This window comes from Caenorhabditis remanei, chromosome V (assembly GCF_010183535.1).
Source record: "Caenorhabditis remanei strain PX506 chromosome V, whole genome shotgun sequence".
Lineage (NCBI taxonomy): Eukaryota > Metazoa > Nematoda > Chromadorea > Rhabditida > Rhabditidae > Caenorhabditis > Caenorhabditis remanei.
Window position 1 is genome coordinate 2,894,799 of NC_071332.1, and position 20,632 is coordinate 2,915,430.

Genomic DNA, 20,632 nt, shown 5'->3' on the forward strand with positions numbered 1-20,632 from the left:
CTCTCCTTTAATCTATAATATAAATTTTCTGTCTAACTTATTTGTATTTTAACAAAATTTGAAACTCTAAATGTTCCTCTCAAAAACTTACAAGAAAATGTCGTTTTCAAAAGAATTTTTTTTGCAAAAATAACAAAGTTTGTCAGTTTATAACTTCGTTCAAAATGTACCCACAGTAACAAAACTACATTTTTCAAATAGGTAAAATTCAGATCTCCATTGTTGTAGTTGACAACTTTTTGATAGCTATTCACGTTCTTGAGATACGAGGCTTCAAAGTCAGGCTAATGACAGAGCTCTAGGGAGTAGAGGGCGCAGAGAAGTCTGGCACTCTAGCTTCTCTGCGTCTCTCATACTCCGGAATATAACAACCATTTATTAAAAATTTAAATCTTTATTGTGAATGCTTGTTAATAAACCGAATACGACGCTGTTTCTTCAAGTACAACACGATTCTCATGGCCAACGTGTAGAGGTTATTGAGAATCGCCAACGCGAGGACTATGATGAGGACTGCAACTTTTTTTGTTAATTTTTTTATAAATAAAAGATAAATAAACTCACAAATCCTGCCGGTATCATCCGGACGTGTCAACATTTCGCCGGCGATGATGCGCTCGTGGAAATACCGTTCTTCCATTATGATACATACGTAGGTGATGAGAATGGAGAGGATGATGATAAGGAAAATGTGGAAAACGTTCTGAAAATCAAAATTCACTAAAAAATGATGAAAATTCCAGTGGAAACCCCTTGAAAAACGGTTATTTTTTGGTAATCTTTAACCTATCATAACTTTGTTTAAAATTGTCGCACAATTTCAAAATTACCTTTTTCTGTTAGATCAAACCTAGATGTCCATTTTTGTAGTTGACAACTTTTTGATAGCTATTCACGTTTTTGAGATATGCATCTTTAAAGATGAGCGGCAGAATCAGTGAGAGATAAAAGGAGGGGTAGACGCAGAGAAGCTAAACACCCTCCTCATTTTGCACACTCTCTCGCTCCCCAACTTTAATGGAGCATATCTCAGCAAGGTGAAGAGCTATCAAAAAGTTGTCAACTACAAAAATGAAGCCCGATTTTTGATCTACATGCTCATATAAAAATCTAGACATTGTAACAAAATGTGGAGTCATGTCGGGGCACTTAAAGTTAAACGGTATTAACCAAAAGTACATTTTCGGATCGGATTTTTTTGACCAGGTGCTTTAAAACTTTAGAAAACCATAGTTGAACAGTAAATAAACTTTCGAAACTTCTCAAAAACAAAGAAAAACTATTCGTTGAAAATGACGAACTTTGACCTACTGTAACTCCGTCCGAATTATACACTCAAATTTTAAATTATATTGCCTGTGTAGATCAAATCTAGATGTCCACTTTTGTAGTAGACAACTTTTTGATAGCTCTTTACGCTTTTGAGATATGCGCCTTTAAAGATGAGCGGCAGAATCAGTGAGAGATATAAGGATGAGGAGACGCAGAGAAGCGCGACGCTCTCCTCGTTTTGCACGCTCTCTCGCTCCCCAATTTTAAAGGCGCATATCTCAAAAGCGTGATGAGCTATCGAGAAACTTTCAACTACAAAAATAAAGCACGATTTTTGATCTACACGCTCATATCAAAATCTTAACTGTTTGACCATTTTTGGCAGAACGGCACGCTCTCAAAGCTGATACTCACCTTCATATCCGGCTTCGGTTTACTCCACTCTTTGAACGGCTTGAACTGTGCACCACTCTTCGAGTACTCAGATTTACAAATTTCACAATTCTTCTTATTCGACATAGTCACCCATTTGGTAAGACACTCCTCATGCACATCGCCCATCTGAACACGAATCAGAATTTTTCAAAAAAAATTTTCCAGCAGACAAACCGTTCCAGCACAATCACACGGTCTAACCATCTCGCCTTCGTGCATCTGACAGATTCTACAAATTCTTCGTGACGCTGAAATTGTCGACTCGGTGAGTGAATCAAAGAGCCACGCCGGGCGGAGTCCTTTCGGTGGCGTCTCGGCTTGTGTCGGTTTCAGAGACATTGAACTGTTACTTGAGATTGCTGCTGGAAAAATTGGTCAGCTTTGAAGGAGTGTCCTGTGGAGTGGGGAAGCGACGGCTTTCAGTAAAATTATATTGGTTATGTAGATCAAAACCAGGGCTACATTTTTGTAGTTGACAACTTTTTGATAGCTTTTCACGTTTTTGAGATACGCGCTTTAAAAGATGGGCGGCGCATTGAAGCTAGACACTCTCTCGCTCTCCAACTTGCAAGCTTCGTATCTTAAGGACGTGAGGCGCTATTAAAAAGTTGTCAACTACTAAAATATTTATCAAATCTGGCTCTATATTTTTGTAGTTGACAACTTTTTGATAGCTATTCACATTTTTGAGATACACGCTGTCAAAGTTTGTCTTGTAGGCGCGCGCGAGAGGAAAGAGGGGGAGACGCAGAGAAGCGCGACACCCTCCTCTTTTCGCACACTCTCTCGCTTCCAAACTTGCAAGCTTCATATCTCGAAAGCATGAATAGCTATCGGAAAGTTGTCAACTACAAAAATGTAGATCAAATTTTGATCTACCCGCCAAACCCAAAAAGTTCCAAAATTGATCTTAAATTCCAAAGTTTGACACAAAAAAACCCACTGTTAGTAGACGCTGTATCACTCATGATTCCCAGAAGAATTGAAACGAAAAATATCGATTGTTTATTCAGAAATGAAAAAAAATTTTCAAACATAAAATAATTATCAAATTTGAAAAGGTCATCATGAATTTAGCGTGTTCATGGCACGATACGTTCTTCTCGAGATTCGAAAAGTCTGAAAAATTTTTATTATTGACGTGAAATTATTGTGAACGCGCTCCACTGTAATTTCGGTAGAGCGCACTTGACTCACTTATAAACACAAAGGGCAATTGTAGATCCAAGAAGTGGTCCCGCCCAATAGATATAATGATACGTCCAGTAGTAGGAGGTTTGTTGTGTCGCGAATATAGTTCCAACAATACTTGGGCCAAGGGATCGGGCTGGATTCATGGAGGCACCGGTGATAGAGCCGCTGAAAAAAACTTTTTTTGGGAAATTGCCCAACTTTGACAACTCGTAGCTCAGCGAGGACGAGTGCGATTACAAAATTTTGTACATACTCGTGTAGATCAAAACTAGGGCTACATTTTTGCAGTTGGAAGTTTTTTGATAGCTCTTCACGTTTTCAAGATATGCACCTTCAAAGTTGGCGAGCGAGAGAGTGTGCAAAAAGAGGAGGGCTTCTAGCTTCTCTGCGTCTCCCCTCTCTCCCTCTCGCGCAGCTTAACTTTAAAGGCACATATCTCGAAAACGTGAACTGCTATCAAAAAGTTGTCAACTACAAAAATGTAGCCCTTGATTTGATCTATGTAGTAACATAGAAATTTAGGATGTGGCATTACAAGGAAGAGTGTGACGGTCTGTCAAACTTAGTGATTTTTTGATTTTTTACACTTTTGTCGTCATTTTAAACCGCTATATCTTAAAAACATGAAATGCTATCAAAAAGTTGTCAACTATTAGGTTGGCAAGAAAGTTTTTGTGCATGACTCAAGTTGTTTTTACTCAAACAGGAAGCATTCCAAATACCAAACATAGTAACCATCTTAGTCCACAACTGTCTACAATTTACTGGATAGGTTCCCGATATCGTCCTGGCAGATCTCCGGTTGTTTCGAAGCAAAATAGACTTCCACCCATTTTTCGACTTGACTTCAAGTATCGAAGTCCTGTTCAGCGGCAGAGCACTGAATTACCCCGAATTTATAGTAATTCGTTAGAAGAAGGTCCGAGCTCTAATTTGCATAATTAAAAACTATTTTCCAATAATAGGTGAGAAAATATTTTGTCGGGTATGCAACTAGCGGATATGCAACATTATGGAGGTGGCAGACTTTTTGACCGTGTGGAGCTGAAGACTCACGTATAGTTTTGATTTTTTGCACACAAAAAGAACAGAAGTAGACAATTATTTTTTCACATTTTCCAATCATATACGTTGTGTTGGGTCCTCCACATTAGGGTCATTATTTTCTTTGGGTATGATTCCCTTTTGATGATGTCTACCAGCGTTTGATCAACGACAAGTCGGTGGGTTTCCCTGGGGTAGTTTGTGTGCAATACCCACTCTCTATCAGTGATACCCAAATGGTTAAGTCGATTGAAGTTTGAAAGAGGAGATAGAATTCGAAGCCGCATGTCTACCTTTCACTGAACGCGGATCTTAGCCAAAATATGACTGTTCAATGTCTCTTTTTTTATTGTTGCCGACACATTTCAAAAAGTTTCCAATTGTGTTATAAGTAGTAGTGATTATCATTGTTAATTCACAGGAAGATTGAGATGGAAACTCTCCTTCTACAGCTCACAGCATGTACAAATCCTATTCATATGCACTTTTAGTACGTGGAACTTCGACCACAGAAAAATCGCATTTCTCAAAGTTTGTAACTTAATTACTTATAGTGTGCCAAAAGAAGAATTCATCCTTGTAAACTTTTCCTGTTGGTTGCACAAATTTTGAAATTTTGGTATTAGATGGAAAGCGGAAATAAAAATATTGCTGTAAGAGTTGTCGGTCAAGAATAAAGATAGACATGGCTCTTGCAGAAGAGAAGCGTCGGGGGGAATTCCTGACTGCTATCAGAATCACAGAGAGTTTATCTAACAAAGGGTATGCGTAGTTGGTTTTGATTCTTGTCGATTGACTGGCAGCATTCGAAACAAAACATGCACAAAAACTTTCTTGCCAACCTAATACAAAAATATAGCTCTGGGTGTGATCTACACGTTGATATAAAATTAAATTAGTGCTGCCAGGTTACACTGCCCTTAAAGCAGTGCTATAACTTACGTCGAAAGAATATCGATTGAAAGTGTGAGACCGATTGCCAGTGGGGCCAATGTTACCTGAAATAATTTTCCTTATAATTATATCTATTTCCACACCTACAGTATCCGTATCCGCAGCCGAGATCAAAATAGTGTGCACCAGGAAGAACGTAACCACGGTCTCCGCAATCAACCCTTGCCACCATTGAGTTCCAGGCGAGACCAGCGTGGCTCCAGCCGAACAATCAGATAGCTGTGTTTGTGTCAGAATAGATGCCGTCAACATCGCGCCACAGAATCCACCAAAAAGTTGAGATGCCACATAGAATGGCAAGTGCCAGATAGGCATCTTGCCGGCACCCGCGATAGCCCATGATACCGCAGGGTTGAAGTGTCCACCGCTGGAAATAAGGAAATTAGGAAAAGAAAAAGATGCAAAAATTATTGGCGGGGTGTGGGGCTCGAACCCTGGTTGGTAGACTCGCGGCCAGCTGTCTACCCAGTTGAGCTATAGGTGCGAGGCGGCTGCGCGCCTCCGTAAGCTTGTGATAAAAGTGGGCGGCTGCACACTGCATAGTTGTCTCCCGGTACCACGCAAACGACCCGGGTTCGACTCCCGCTTCCCCCCAAACCATGCAAAACCTCAATTTTATTTTTTTGTCATCACTAATATTGATGTTTTTTGTCACGCACAACTCATTTCGTATCGTTTCGTTTCGTCAACACACCCCGCAATACGTGTGACTGTAAAAGGAGCCTAATTTGGCCCGCGATTGATAACGGGGCGGTTGGCTACTATCAATGCGACATAATTCCGAAATTTCCGTCACCTGTACCTGATATGACCGAAAGCGGTGACGAGAATGAAAATTGTGAGTCCGTGAGCGAAAGCGGCGTGCAGAATTCCGTCGGCGTAGGGGAAGAGGTGCGCTTGCATCGTGCCTAGAATAATAGATCAATATTTTTAAATATCGATTGATTTCTTTGATTTGACCTACCGACATAGACAAAAGTGAGATCACCGAGGAACTCGGCGACACATTTCGTCAATAGGGAGTACTCCTTCTTCCGGGAGATTGAAGAAGTTTTCTGGTGAGGTGTTGTCACTTGTTGACCCCATGAGTCTTCGACCTGTACTCATCATTATACAGCTCAATTTGTCCAAATTTAGTTGTGTTATGTAGGTCAAGAGTAGCTCTACATTTTTGCAGTTGAAAATTTTTTGATAGCTGTTCACGCTTTCGAGTTATGAGCCGTGAAAGATTGCGGGCAGTTTGGAGGAAGGGCAGCGCGTCTACATGCCAAATTTTTGAAGCGCTATATCTCGAAAGCGTGGATAGTTATCGAAAAGATGTCAACTACAAAAGTATAGCTCTAGATTTGATCTACAAAACCTATATAAATTCAATACATTGAAACAACGTCTGGGGTCATGACGCGCTCTCAAACCTTGTCAATTTCAACAACTCACCGCATAGGAAGACATATAAGGTGGCCGGGAATCCGATACCACATCCGAGTAAGCCGTCGCCATTCTTCACAGTTTCAGATTCTTCTGACTTGAGTTTCAAACCGAAAGTCGCAACACCCTAGTGGCGGGGCGGAGTCTCCATTCCCTCCCGCTCATTATCACTTTGATATAATGATGTCTTAAAGGGTGGAGGAGGAGGGCAATAAGTGAGTGTGTTGGCTGGCAACAATTGATACTAACATTTTGAATCACTGGAGAGAGGAAACAATATCAAATGACTTTTTTACCACACCTCTCCGTAATTATTTTCGGTGCAAAAAATATAAGAAATTTTGAAACATTTTGAGTTGGTGTATGGTCAAGTAAAAAAATTTCGTTTAGGTCAAGCGGTTTAGAAGTCGTTTACGTCACTAGGAGAGTTCCTTGAAGGAATTTCATTCGAATTGTTATGTATAAGCGGATCGGAGAGAGAAGACCGAAAAGCGATTGGGTCATTGGAGCACAATGGAGCAATTCTTGAGTCTGGAATGGAGATCTGCAGAAATTCTCTTGATAGCAAATACGAAGCTTAAACACCATTATATTACTAGGCAGCTGAAAAATCAGGGATTCTAATCATATAGTTTTAATTAAAAACGGTCCACTAGGTTTCGGGAATCATGGGTTTGAATTTTCGCTATTTTTTTCACTTTTGGTGAAAATGACCAACTTTCAGAGCCTGTCACATTCTTACGTTCCATACCGATTAAGTCATAAGTTAAATCGTTGAAAAGCTGAAAATTCGCGTTATTTAACAATATATTTTTGCTTTAAAACTGTTCACTAGATTTTGAGAAACATAGGTTTGAAATTTTTGTAAAAAAGTGAAAAACTACCAACTTTGAGAGGCCGTCAAAGAACCACAAGTTACTTTACAGCTTTCAAATTTATATTGATCTTGTAGATCAAAACAAGGGCTACATTTTTGTAGTTGACAACTTTTTGATAGCTTTTCACGCTTTTAAGATATGCGCTTTTAAAGTTAGGCAAAAAAGATGCGCTCGAGAGGGAGGGAGGGGGAGAGACGCAGAGAAGCTAGACGCCCTCCTCTTTTTGCACACTATTTCGCTTCCCAACTTTGAAGCGTTATATCTCAAAAGTGGGAATAGCTATCAAAAAGTTGTCAACTACAAAAATAAAGCTCTAGACATGATCTACACAACAAACATAAAATTGCATTTCTTGAAAAAATCTATCGTGCCGAGACGGGCTGTCAAAGTCTACGTGCACCTTAATTGTCATCAAATTGACCAAAAGTCCAAAAATTTTCCGATTTCTGTCTAGTTTGGACCCCAAGGATAGTCATCATCAAGATGATTTTAGAGAATAGTGACCTTTTTCTCTCCTTCAAAGAAAAAACAAAATGCATTGTCATCTTCTCTTCCATACTACATGCACTCTAACCACATACATATAATCATTTCATTATCACTTCTCCTGCCGGAATTCCTCGCATTTCGACGCGCTTTTTTAATGTGACAATGAGCTGGCGAATTATCACACCGGATTATTTATAGAACACTGACTGTTGTGCACACCAACAACTGATAACATGGAATTGACTGGAATGGTTAGAGTTGGAGAAGAGATGGTTTTAAAGGGGAAGATCGGTATTTCAAAATTTAAGATTTTTGATATTAATGACGGGTTGATTGAGGTACTGTATTGATTGAATCTGAAAAATTTTAAAATGTGCTTGTAGATCAAAACTAGACCTACATTTTTGCTGTTGACAACTTTTTGATAGCTCCGCCCACTTTTGAGATATGCGCCTTTAAAGTTGGGATACTGTGATACCATCAGCTATCAATTTTGAAGCGCTATCACGTGACGTAATATCGATGGATTTTGAAAATTTTAATATATTCGTGTAGATCAAAGCTAGTTCTACATTTTGTAGTTGGCAACTTTTTGATAGCTCCGCTCACTTTTTAGATATGTGCCTTTAAAGTTGGGATACTGTGATACCATCAGCTATCAATTTTGAAGCGCTATCACGTGACGTAATATCGATGGATTTTGAAAATTTTAATATATTCGTGTAGATCAAAGCTAGTTCTACATTTTTGTAGTTGACAACTTTTTGATAGCTCCGCCCACTTTTGAGATATGTGCCTTTAAAGATGAGTACCCATCCTTTTTTTTGAAAAATTGACTGACACAGGTCATGTACTCAATATTTGTGACATAGTTCAAGTTTTTATATTATTTGAAAGCTCGGAATGTTTTCTTTATAACTTTGGATTTTCTGTTAAAAACGGTTTACAATGTTTGAATTTTGCGGTTTTTTTTCATTTTTTTTTTTGGAAAAATTTTCAATTTTAAGAGTCCATCAAATCTGTACGTACTATTAGAATTAAGACACAAGTTGTATCGTTGGAAAGCTGAGAATGTGTTCTTCGTAACGGTATATTTTTCGTAAAAAAATAGTTCACTAGATTTTGAAAAACATAGGATTGAAATTTTGCCAAATTTTCCTTTTCAGTGAAAAACTACTAAGTTTGAGAGCTTGTAACAGCACTCTAACGGACCATACAGTTTTTAAATTTATATTCTTCTAGTAGATCAAAACCAGGGCTACATTTTTGTAGTTTAGAACTTTTTGATAGCTATTCATGTTCTTGAGATACTCGCTGTCAAAGTTAGGCTTATAGGTGCGCGCGAGAGGGAGGGAAGGGAGGAGACACAGAGAACCACACTCTCTCACTCCCCTATCTTTAAAGGCGCATATCTCAAAAACGTGAAGTGCTATCAAAAAGTTGTCAACTACAAAAATGTAGCCCTAGATTTGATCTACAGAACCACTATACTTTTGGGTTCGTTGGACCATGCATTATATCATGATACCCTGTCAAAATTTGTCATTTTTCACATTTTTTGGTAATTTTTGGGTAATACTTTCAAACTTTCAGCACCTATTAAAGCCTTTCAAAATCTCACCATTTTCTTTGAAACACACACCTTTTCCAGAACACTCTTTCTCTCTGTTTCCCACACATACTCCCTATCCCATCACACCCCATTACAATGATTTCCATTTCCATTTCATCATCATATGACACGCTTTCTCCCCCTTTTCGGAATGAATCATTCATTAATAATAAGAATAATAAAGTATAATGGATATGATAGGTTGAACAACTACTTTCTAATTAACTTTCATTTCGAATAATGTATGGGACTCACAGAGGCGTTGGTGTTGTCAGGTAAATGTAAAATTACCAACTTTGAGAGCCCGTCACACTTTTACGTTTTTTCTAAACTAAGATCCAAGCAATATAGTCGAAAAGCTGGAAATTTGCTCTATTTAACAAAATAGTTTTGCTTAAAAACTACTTTCTAGATTTTGAGAAACAAAGGTTTGAAGTTTTGCTATTTTTTAATTTTCCGTGAAAAACTACTAACTTTGAGAGGCCGTCAAAGTGCCATAACTTACTCAACAGCTTTCAAATTTATATTGATCTTGTAGATCAAAACCAGGGCTACATTTTTGTAGTTGACAACTTTTTGATAGCTATTCACGTTTTTGAGATACGCGCCTTTTAAGTTAGGCATGTAGACGCGCTCGAGAGGATGAGAAGGGAGAGGGCGCAGAGAAGCTCTCTCCGCGGCGCCTGTCTTTAAAGGCGCATATCTCAAAAGCGTGATTAGCTATCAAAAAGTTGTCAACTACAGAAATGTAGCTCTAGCTTTGATCTACACAACGATTTAAAAATCAGGTTATTTCCATTTCATGGGGCAGCGTGCCATTCTTTCAAACATAGTCTATTTTTTACTCAGTTTCTCAACAACTATTCACTCTTTTTCAATAATTTTTATATGATTAGAATCAGCAAACTCTCAGCTTTCCAAAAATATCAATCAAAATTCAATCCCTCGACGCGATCATCTCACAAGTGTCCTTGACATAGGCCACCCAATCAATATCTCCATTGGCTCGAATACTAACATGATTCAAGAATTGTTTCACTTCTTGCGGAGTCAACGGCTCCCCAATCGACGTTAAAAGTTGCAAAAGTGTGTCTTTTTGTACGTAATTATTCGAGGTGATGACTTGAAATGCCGCATGGATTTGTTTCGGTGTATCATCCTTCCACTCCTCGTTCTGGATGGCTGAAACGACACGTGGCAATAAGTCTTCAAATGAGACACGCCCAGATTTCTTCGCTGTTTGTTCGGAGACTAGTTGCAGTTCGGTTTGGCTCGGATTGAGTCCGAAACTTCGGAGAACATGACCAACGTCGTCTGTCTAAAAAAAATTTCATAATTAATTGGGTTGACTAACTTTGAGAGCCCGTCACAGTACACCCTGATAGCAAAGTCCACACAAATTTATAATGGTTGTGTAGATCAAAACCAGGGTTTTATTTCTGCAGTTGAAAGTTTTTTGATAGCTATCCACGCTTTCGAGATACGCACCGTTAAAGATAGGGGAGTGAGAGAGAGTGGTTCTCTGCGTCCCACCTCACTCTCTCACGCGCGCACCTATAAGCCTAACTTTGACAGCGAGTATCTCGAAAACGTGAATAGCTATCAAAAAGTTGTCAACTACAAAAATGTAGCCCTGGTTTTGATCTACAAGAAGAATATAAATTTAAAAACTGTAAGGTTCGTTAGAGTGCTGTTACAAGCTCTCAAACTTAGTAGTTTTTCACTGAAAAGGAAAATTTGGCAAAATTTCAATCCTATGTTTTTCAAAATCTAGTGAACTATTTTTTTACGAAAAATATACCGTTACGAAAAACACATTCTCAGCTTTTCAACGATACAACTTGTGTCTTAAAAGAGGAGTGCGTGCAAAAAGCGTGCAAAAAGAGGAGGGCGTCTAGCTTCTCTGCGTCTCCCCCTCTCTCCCTCTCGCGCACAACTGTAAGCCTAACTTAGAAGGCGCGTATCTCAACAGCGTGACAAGCTATCAAAAAGTTGTCAGCTACAAAAATGTAGCCCTAGTTTTGATCTACATGATCAATTTAAAATTTAAAGCTGTAGAGTAAGTTGGAGCTCTTTTACGGGCTCTCAATATATTGACGAATTTTTATTAAAAGTTGGAAAAAGTGCAAATTTCAAACCTCTGGTTCTCGAAACATAGTGAACCAGTTTTAACGAAAAAGATACCGTTAAAAAGCACTCACTCTCAGCTTTTCAACGATACAACTTGTGTCTTAATTCTAATAGTACGTACAGATTTGACGGACTCTCAAAATTGAAAATTTTTCCAAAAAAAAAAGAAAAAATCCCAAAATTTCAATCCTATGGTTCTCGAAACCTAGTAAACCACTTTCAAAACAAATTATATTTCTAGAATGCGGAAAATTTCAACTTTTAAATAATACAAAAACTTAAATTATGTCACAAGAATTGAGGACATGACGGTGCCTCAAACTTAGTCAACTTTTTCAAAGTAGTACTCATCTTTAAAGGCGCATATCTCAAAAGTTGGCGGAGCTATCAAAAAGTTGTCAACAGCAAAAATGTAGATCAAGTTCAGGACTATATTTTTGTAGTTGTCACCTTTTTGATAGCTCCGCCCACTTTTGAGATACGCGCCTTTAAAGATCTCATCACCTCTCTCTCCGCTAGGAACCGTCATATCTCAAAAGTGGGCGGAGCTATCAAAAAGTTGTCAACTACAAAAATGGAGATCTAGTTTTGATCTAAAAGCTCATATTAAAATTTTTGAGATTCAATCAATACAGTACCTCAATCAACCCGTCACAATCCTCATCGAACATTTTAAACACGTCGAACAGTCGGCGTCGGATGTCTTCTGAATCCAAGAATTTATCGATTTATCGATTTTTTTCCGTTTAAAAACGTACCAACAATAACCGAGTCGACTTCCTCTTTTTGACTCTCATCCTCCTCCTCTTCTTCTATCATAAGGAGGTCTTCATCATCCGATAAATCCATTTTTTTCAGAAAAAAAGCGGGATTTTTTAAAAGTAAAAATGAAATTTTATGTCATGTGAAGTGTGTGAATATTCGGAATTTCCGGCGTTTCCAATTCAATGATTTTCGTAAGCAAATTGATTCAAAAAGTGAGAAACAGAGCAAAGAAAGTGGGAAAGAAGACACATATGACAGAGAGAGAGAACATTTTAAGCAAAAAATCGGTGGGGATTCCTGAATTTGATTTGTGTGTGATGGGAGGGAAGAAAGTGCGCTCCACTGCACAATTATCGATGGAGCGCGTTTACAAAAAATGATTAAGAAAATGAGAATAGAACACGATGGGGCATGGGAAGGGAAAGGTGACCCGGTGAGAATTTGTGTTTTTTTTGTTTTCAAAAAAAAAAATAATTAAATTTTAGAAACTAATAACGAAGAAAAAATGATAGATCAGAAAATAATGAATGAGAGGAAGAGATAGAGATATAGAGACAGAGACCGTGAGAGAGAAAATAATTTCAATTTGAAAAAAAAAAATTTAAATTTAAAAAAAATTCAGCGGAAATTTATTACGGGCGGCCGATGGGAAGTGCTGGCGGTGGCATCAGTTCGCGGTCTTTGTCTTCCTGAAAAATTGGAAAATTTTTTGAAAATAATTTGAATAAATCGGAAGTTGGAAATGCGCTCTATTGGACTTTTGGCTCATAATCGCTAGAAAATGACGGAAAAGAAGAAAAAAACTGTTTTTTTTTGCGATTTTCCGCTTAAAATTGATAAAAACTCATAAAATTGACAAAAAATTCAAAATTCGCCGATTTTCGTGTCGATTTACGTGGGGAGTGGTAGGATTTACGCAGGAATACTGAAATCTTCTGAAAATTAGTTTATAGACACTTTCAAACACGCTGATTCCGAAAATCATAGCCATTTTCCACAGAAACTTCTGGAAACTTGAGATTTTTCACAGGAAAAATGACTTTTTTGCCAAAAATGTCATTTTTAGTGTGAAAAATCTCAAATTTTCAGAATTTCAGAAGAAAAGGATTGCGACTTTTTGTAATGAGTGTGTTTGAAAGTCTTTATACACGAATTTTCAGAAGATTTCAGTATTCCTGCGTAAATCCTACCAATCTTCCCGTAAATCGACACGAAAAACGGTTTTCAATGGGAAAATTTGATTTTGACGCTGAATTTCGTAATTTGAATGGGAAAAATGCGATTTTCAGCTGTTTTTTTGGTTACTAAACCGCGTATTTTCGGTGGGAAAGTGAGTTGAAGAAAATTTTAAAACATTTCAAAATGAAAATTCAGAATTTTTTATTCGAAAAATCTGAAAAATGTATCAAATTACTAATAAAAAAGGCGAAAAAACATGGAAAAATGATTTTTCAATCAATTTCGGACAATTTTTCAAAAAAAAAACTTTTTTATCGGAAAAAAAATCGGAAATTTTTGTTCACAATTTCAGCCATTTTTTCAAAAAAAAAACCAAAATTTTCTTCTTTTCTTCCAATTCCGGTTAATTTCCATGTGTTCTCCGTTTTTTTTTTCACTAAAAACTTTAAAAACGGGAAAAAAGAATCAAAATTTTTTTTTTGAAAAAAAATTTTTTTTTTCGAAATTTCTGTCATTTTCCGCCGGTAAAACTGGAATTTTTCCTAATTTCCTCTGAATATTAAAGGCTTTTCGGGTTTTTCCAAGTGAAAACCTCCAAAAATTCCCAATTTTTCACAAATTTTTCAAATTTCGTCCAATAGAGCGCACTTTCTCCCTCTATGAACCTTTGCAATATTCTTCGATGCCTCCTCGAACAAATCATCATCAATACACTTCTCGGCTTTCAACTTTTTCGGTCGTCCCCGTTTCGGCCGATCCTCATCTCCACCGTCAGTCGACGCTCTTTTAATTCCAGCCGTCACAGGCTCCGCCCCCTTTTTCCCATTACACTTCAACATTCCCATCATTCCATTCACTAATTGAGTTGTTGGAGTACTCGGAGACAATGGTATCGTCGCGGCGAGCTCTTGGACAACAGGATAATTAGCCGGGGGGATTCCTTGAAGGTAAAGGGGCACAGAAGGAGGCCCCGCCCCCAGTGGTAGCTCCGCCCCCGTCTTCTGCTCCATCTGTATCATTTGCATCTGAGCGTTCGCCAGAATTGCACTTGCTAGATCGGAATTCTGTTGTTCCTGATAGATTTGTTGCTCGCGGAGTGTCATTGCCGAACGGGCGGTGGATAGTTCGGTGGTTTGTTGTGGAAGGGAAATATCTTTGAAGAGAGACTCGAGGAATGAGAAGTGCGGCGTGTTCATCACTGCTTGTTTCATATGTTGTGGGTTGAGCGTTTTTGAAGATGTGTATTGGGTGGCGTCGGCGGCCGCCTGGAAATGAGAAAAGATTGAAAATTGAGAGTGGGATTCTGTTATCAGCTCGGGACAATTTTAACAACTGCGCCCCACCGAAATACTCTTGAGTCTCTCAATTTCGCACACAATTTTTCATAGTTGCAAACCGGGCCGACACGGACTGGCGCGTAACTCGCTTTAAATTGAGTTTTATGAGCTGAAAAATATACCTAAATGTAGATCTCGACGAGACCTATATCTATGATATAATACGGGCCGGATAGCTATTCGTTAATGTGCCGCGGGACACGCTAAAATGGATTTTTGGCCATTTTCGCTGTTTTTGACACTGTATCTTGTCCCGCGGTACATTAACGAATAGCCATTTGGCCTGTATTATATCATAGTCATAGAGCTCGTCGAGATCTACATTTTGGTATATTTTTCACCGCATAAAATGGCGTTTCAAGCTAGTTACACGCCGGTCCGTTTCAGATCGGTTTGCGACTATGATATATTAGCAGAGCAATTTCGTTACAACACCGCCAAATCTTAGATGACGTGAGTCATGAATTTCAGCACTTTTTGGCTCTGGAAATTTAGTGGATATACTTGCAAACCGGGCCGAACTGGGCCGGCTCGTAACTCGCTTGAAACTCAATGCTGTGCGCTGAAAAATATACCAAAATGTAGATCTCGGCGAGTTCTATGTCTGTGATATAATACGGGCTGAATGGCTATTTGTTAATGTGCCGCGAATGGGTTTTTTGGCACTTTTTTCCCGGCCTGCGGCACATTAACGAATAGCCATTCGGTCCGTGTTATATCAGTGACATAGAGCTCGTCGAGATCTACATTTTCGTTTATTTTTCAGCTCATAATATTGAGTTTTAAGCGAGTTACGAGCCGGCCCGGGTCGGCCCCGATTTCCAAGTATGCTTAGATTTCGGTAGAGCGCGGTTGTGTAAGAAGGCACGCCGTCCTAATAGTTTGCTGCACTTGAATTCAATGTTAACAGAAATACTTTCGGAAAAACAAGAAAGCGTGATTGCACCAAAAGCTTCGGCTAGGCTCCGAAATTGGGGATTTGTGTGAGGATTTCGGTAGAGCGTGGTTGCATTCAAACCAGACTTGTCACGGGTCGGGCCAAGATCAGGAAAAATTTCGGATCGGCCCGTTTTGAAACATTTTTTGAACAAATTTTGAGTTTTTGAATTTTTTTTTGGAAATTTTTTGAAAAAAGTATAGTTTTCGAATAAAAATTGAAAATTGAAAAATATGAGCATTTTTACTCTATTTTTTCGAAAAATTTCAAAAAAAATCGGTAAAAAATGGGTACCCATTTTTGAAACCGGGTCGACCGGGCCGGGCCGGGCCAAGAAAAATTTCGGCCCGATTTTTGACAAGTCTGATTCAAACCACACTTCCAACTTTACTGTTGGAAGTGTTAAATTCTTGAAAGTTAACCTAAATTGTCTCATTTTTTATTTGGAAATTTCCCATTCTAATTTAAAAATCCAAATTTTAACATCATTGAAAATGAGACGTTTCGGAGTCAGGGACGAGCGGCAACGCAAAATTTCGGCAACCCGGCAATCCGGCAATTGCCGATTTCAAAAACCGGCAATTTTCGGCAATTTTCGGCAACTTTCGGCAACATGTAATAATAAGGTGTTTTCCTAAGTCGGGAGAAAAAAATGCGAGCAAAGTACACTTTATTTTGCCAGTGACAGTTGTTTTGACTAAATGAGAGTATTTTCCCATTTGCTTTGAAAAATATTCAAAAAATTATATTAGAAAAGCAATAAATATAGATTTTTTATCACTTTTGGCAAATTCAGCCTGAAAATTGAACAAATTTAGAGAAAAAAACTGCAAAAAACATTGCCGAAAAAATAGTCGGCAACCCGGCAACGGCAATGCATTTAAAAAAGTCGGCAATTCCGGCAATTCGGCAACGCGGCAACGGCATTGCCGCTCGTCCCTGTTCGGAGTGTCGATTTACGAGAGGAGTGGTAGGATTTACGACGAAATTGAACTTTTCCATAAATTCGTGTATATACGCTTTCAACTACAGTAATTACAAAAATCACAATTCTTTTCCTGCTAAAATTCTGAACATTTGAGATTTTTCGCTCCAAATTGGCATTTTTGGCAAAAACCGTCGAAAATAGTCCTTTTTGGAGTGAAAAAAACTAAAAATTTCAGAATTTTAGCAAAAAATAAATATGATGTTCGTAATCAACGTGTTTCGAAGTGTCTATACACGAATTTCAGTGCATCTGCGTAAATGCTGCCACTCCCTCCGTAAATCGACACACCAAAACGGATTTTCAATGAATAACTCAATTTTCCGCAGAAAATCAACTTTTTTTCTGTGATTTTCATAGTAAAAACATGAAAATTTCGGGAACATTTGAGTTTTCCTCTTATTTTCATGAGATTTTCAGCTATTTTCAGCTGTTTTCCTGATTTTTGGACAAAATGATTTTCCTTGAATTCCAGTGGTGTCTCGTACCTGCAAAAACTTCTCGGCAAAGTGTTCCATCGCCCTTCCGATACTAACAGGCACCGATTGGACCATTCGTCCGATCTCCTCATCACTCTGCATCACTTTTTTGATTCGTGTCGGTTGGATTTTCGCCGTGGAGAAGCGACGTCGTCGGATGACTGCGGCGGCGGCTTGACTCGATGATGTGGAAGCAGCACCAGATGATGTCGACGCCATCATTGATTCTGGAATTCAGAATACATAGTTGGAAATTTTCAGTCATTGTGTGCAAATGCGCTCTACTGACTGAGAGTCGCTACAACTCGTTCAGCTAATCTTCGTTGAGAACAACTGTGTCGATTTACGGCGTAAATCTACATCAATATCGGTATTTAGATTGTTTTCGGTCAATCTGATTCAGTGGCCAAGAAATCACTCGACCAGACCGAGTTTGGTGTGGATTTACGGCGTAAATCCACATTAAAATCGAATCATTCCTATATGAACACTACTTTCTAGCAAAATGCGCTCTATTGAGCACGATTCTGGTCTAGATGTAGTTTTCGTGCCACCGGGCTATCCATGGCCTAGAAATCACATCAAAAACTCGGCCAGACTGAGTTTGGTGTGGATTTACGGTGTAAATCCACATTAAAACCGTGTAATTTCTATATGAACACCACTTTCTAGCAAAATGCGTTCTATTGAGCACGATTCTGGTCTAGATGCAGTTTTCATGCCATCGGGCAACCCGTGACCGAGAAATGGCTAGATAAAACTCGGCCAGCTAGTCTTCGGCGTAAACCACACTAAACCCGACGTTTTCTAATTAAAAACCAATCCTGGTGTGGATTTACGGGGCGTAAATTCACGCTTGCCATATGCTCTGAATCTCTCTTGGCAGGTGGCGTCAATCCTATTTTTCTCGTTAAATGAGCCGGAAATTGAACCGATTTCCCATTGAGATTGTGGTGGGAACACGAGCGTGAGAGAGATGACATAAACATAACAATTCTGGTGGACTGGGCTCAAAAAATCGAAAGTTTATGTAAACAATGGGTTCCGAACTTGAGACGAAGCGCTAGATGACGTGGGTCATGAATTTCAGCACTTTTTGGTTTTTAGACCGAAAAACCCGTTCGAAATTCACCAATGAGCCTTTTGGTCTTGGTGCGTGGCGCTGGATTACTGTAGGCACAGTAACCATCCGTATTGAAGATTTTAGATTCTAGACAATCTGGATCTAGACGTCTAGCTGAATTCAGAATTCTTGTCAAAAACAGATATCTGAGTCAAAAAAGGCCGAATTTCAAGGCGATTCTGGAGACATGAATTCTGAATTTTCAGAATTTCGGTGATTTCAGACAATTCTAGTCTGTTCTAGTCACTTCTTCTGTACTGAGCCTCTTCGCGGCGAAGAAGATCAACAGATGTCACACTTCTACAAACCCGGCGAGTTCGTCACGCCGGGAGTGAAACATCTGGCCAAGAAGTACAACGTCTCACGCAGGTCAGAGGTAGCGTCGAATACTCTCTGTGACCGGGCGGCTTTAGCATTGGTTTAGCAGACCATAGTAAAGTAATCAGAGACACCCATCCCGCTCAAAACAGCACCAAAACCTGCCTCAGTCCTCCGCACTCGGCCTCTGCAACTGTTACGGTAGATTCAGTAGCACGTCGAGAGAGGCGATCTAATCCCGGAGTTATGGATGTCTACCAATCAAAAAGGACAAAGTTAACCCGGCCAAAAACCAGAAAAACCGATCTAAGAATATGCACTTTTAACTGCAGGTCTGTCGCCACAGACAACAGACTTGCAGAACTACTCGAAGAGACAAATCGCATTAAATACGACATTATTGGTCTCTCAGAAACAAAAAGATCCGCAGAAGTGCACATGACAAATCGGGACGGAACCGGCGTAATACTTGGAAAACGCAACGACTCTTCTGTATCTGGCGGTGTAGGATTTATAATTAATAAATCCCTTATGCCAAAAATAAAAGAGATAAAGATAGTAAATCATCGTATCGGATATCTTACACTACAAGTGAACAAGAATCAGTACACTATCATACAAGGCTATGCACCCACCGCCGATTACGAAGAAGAAGACCACTCAAATTTCTATGAAAATCTAGAAGACGTGTACAAGTCATGCAAGAGCAGATATAAAATGGTCATAGGAGACTTTAATGCCAGAATCGGTGAAAGGAAAGGAAACGAAGTATTCATTGGCCCACACTCCATGGAAAACAGAAACGACAGTGGAGAAAGACTTGCCACGTTCTGCGAGGTCAATAGAGTATTCCACATGAATTCGCAGTTCATAAAGCCGACTCACCGACGATGGACCTACATCAGTCCCGACAAACAACACAGGCACGAGTTGGACCACATCCTTGCCAACGGAAAATACATCACCGACGTCTCAGTTGTTCCTTCATTCACAAACGGCAGCGATCACCGTATGCTTCGAGCAAATGTCCACATAAACGCAAAACAAGCCAAGTTCGAACAAGTGAAAAGAAGGAAGCCGCCTAGAAGAGTCCTAGACCCGACTGCAGCGTTACTCGCAACAGAAAATCTTGACTCTTGCGAAGATCAAGATATCGATAAAGAGTACGACACTCTTGTACATGTTCTAAAGAAAGCGCAAGACGCTGCAGTGACTATTCCAACCAATCACTCTAGAAATAGACTGAAGGACAGTACGCGACTGCTACTGTCGAAAAGGAGATTCACAGACAGATCAGACCCCAACTTCAAGACCCTGTCTAAAGAGTGCCGACAAGCGGTAAAGAGAGACCATGAAAACTTCGCGAAGGATAGACTTCTAAATGCAGCAAACCAGAGAAAGAGTCTGAGAAAGGTCGCAAGAGACATCAATGAATATCAATCATACATTCCATGTCTGTTATCAGGAGAGACAGGAGAAAAGCTCACTTCAAGAGAGAAAATGGAAATCGAAGTCAGACGCTTCTACTCAAACCTGTTTGCAACCAAACAGTCAAAAGCGACAACCATCATTCCTCAACAAACAAAAGCATTACCTCCATTCCTTCCAGAAGAAATCCAACACTCCCTGAACTCATTCCAAAACGGTAAAGCAGCGGGAGAAGACAAGCTATCAGCAGACTTCCTGAAAAGTTGTCACTCCTCCGTTCACAAACTTCTAGCGAACAAATTCTCACGGTACCTTCAAGAAGGAAAAGTTCCAACAAAGTGGAAATCGTCAAAAACAACTCTAATATTCAAAAAAGGAGACAAAGAAAATCTAGAAAATTATCGTCCGATCTGCCTGCTTCCTGTACTTTATAAAGTCTTCACGAAATGTATTCTGAATAGAATCCGGAAGTCACTGGAAGAAGCACAACCGGTCGAACAAGCAGGATTTAGAAGATCCTTCTCGACGATTGACCACATCCATTCAGTGCAAAGACTGCTGGAAGTCGGTCGAGAATACCAAATACCAATCACAATGGTATTTATCGACTTCAAAAAGGCATTCGACACGATCGAACCCACTGCT

The 20,632-nt window shown here is 39.2% G+C and overlaps 4 protein-coding genes across 4 annotated transcripts; all 4 read right to left on the reverse strand.

Annotated features, from left to right (window-relative positions):
* Positions 1 to 394: 394 nt before the first annotated feature.
* Positions 395 to 2,046, reverse strand: GCK72_016964 (uncharacterized protein; the record flags this gene model as incomplete). Its single annotated transcript, XM_053731798.1, has 4 exons — positions 395 to 513; positions 565 to 703; positions 1,687 to 1,833; positions 1,882 to 2,046. The coding sequence occupies 4 exons, from the start codon at positions 2,044 to 2,046 to the stop codon at positions 395 to 397; spliced, it is 570 nt and encodes a 189-aa protein (XP_053580711.1).
* A 743-nt stretch (positions 2,047 to 2,789) lies between these two features.
* On the reverse strand, positions 2,790 to 6,399 carry GCK72_016965 (uncharacterized protein; the record flags this gene model as incomplete). Its single annotated transcript, XM_003104365.2, has 7 exons — positions 2,790 to 2,826; positions 2,905 to 3,066; positions 4,888 to 4,943; positions 4,987 to 5,266; positions 5,702 to 5,807; positions 5,864 to 5,996; positions 6,337 to 6,399. The coding sequence occupies 7 exons, from the start codon at positions 6,397 to 6,399 to the stop codon at positions 2,790 to 2,792; spliced, it is 837 nt and encodes a 278-aa protein (XP_003104413.2).
* A 3,844-nt stretch (positions 6,400 to 10,243) lies between these two features.
* Positions 10,244 to 12,285, reverse strand: GCK72_016966 (uncharacterized protein; the record flags this gene model as incomplete). Its single annotated transcript, XM_003104339.2, has 3 exons — positions 10,244 to 10,624; positions 12,075 to 12,142; positions 12,195 to 12,285. The coding sequence occupies 3 exons, from the start codon at positions 12,283 to 12,285 to the stop codon at positions 10,244 to 10,246; spliced, it is 540 nt and encodes a 179-aa protein (XP_003104387.1).
* A 548-nt stretch (positions 12,286 to 12,833) lies between these two features.
* GCK72_016967 (uncharacterized protein) lies at positions 12,834 to 17,340 on the reverse strand (the record flags this gene model as incomplete). Its single annotated transcript, XM_053731799.1, has 3 exons — positions 12,834 to 12,890; positions 14,046 to 14,645; positions 17,128 to 17,340. 3 exons carry the CDS (start codon positions 17,338 to 17,340, stop codon positions 12,834 to 12,836), a joined length of 870 nt encoding a protein of 289 aa, XP_053580712.1.
* Positions 17,341 to 20,632: the final 3,292 nt, after the last annotated feature.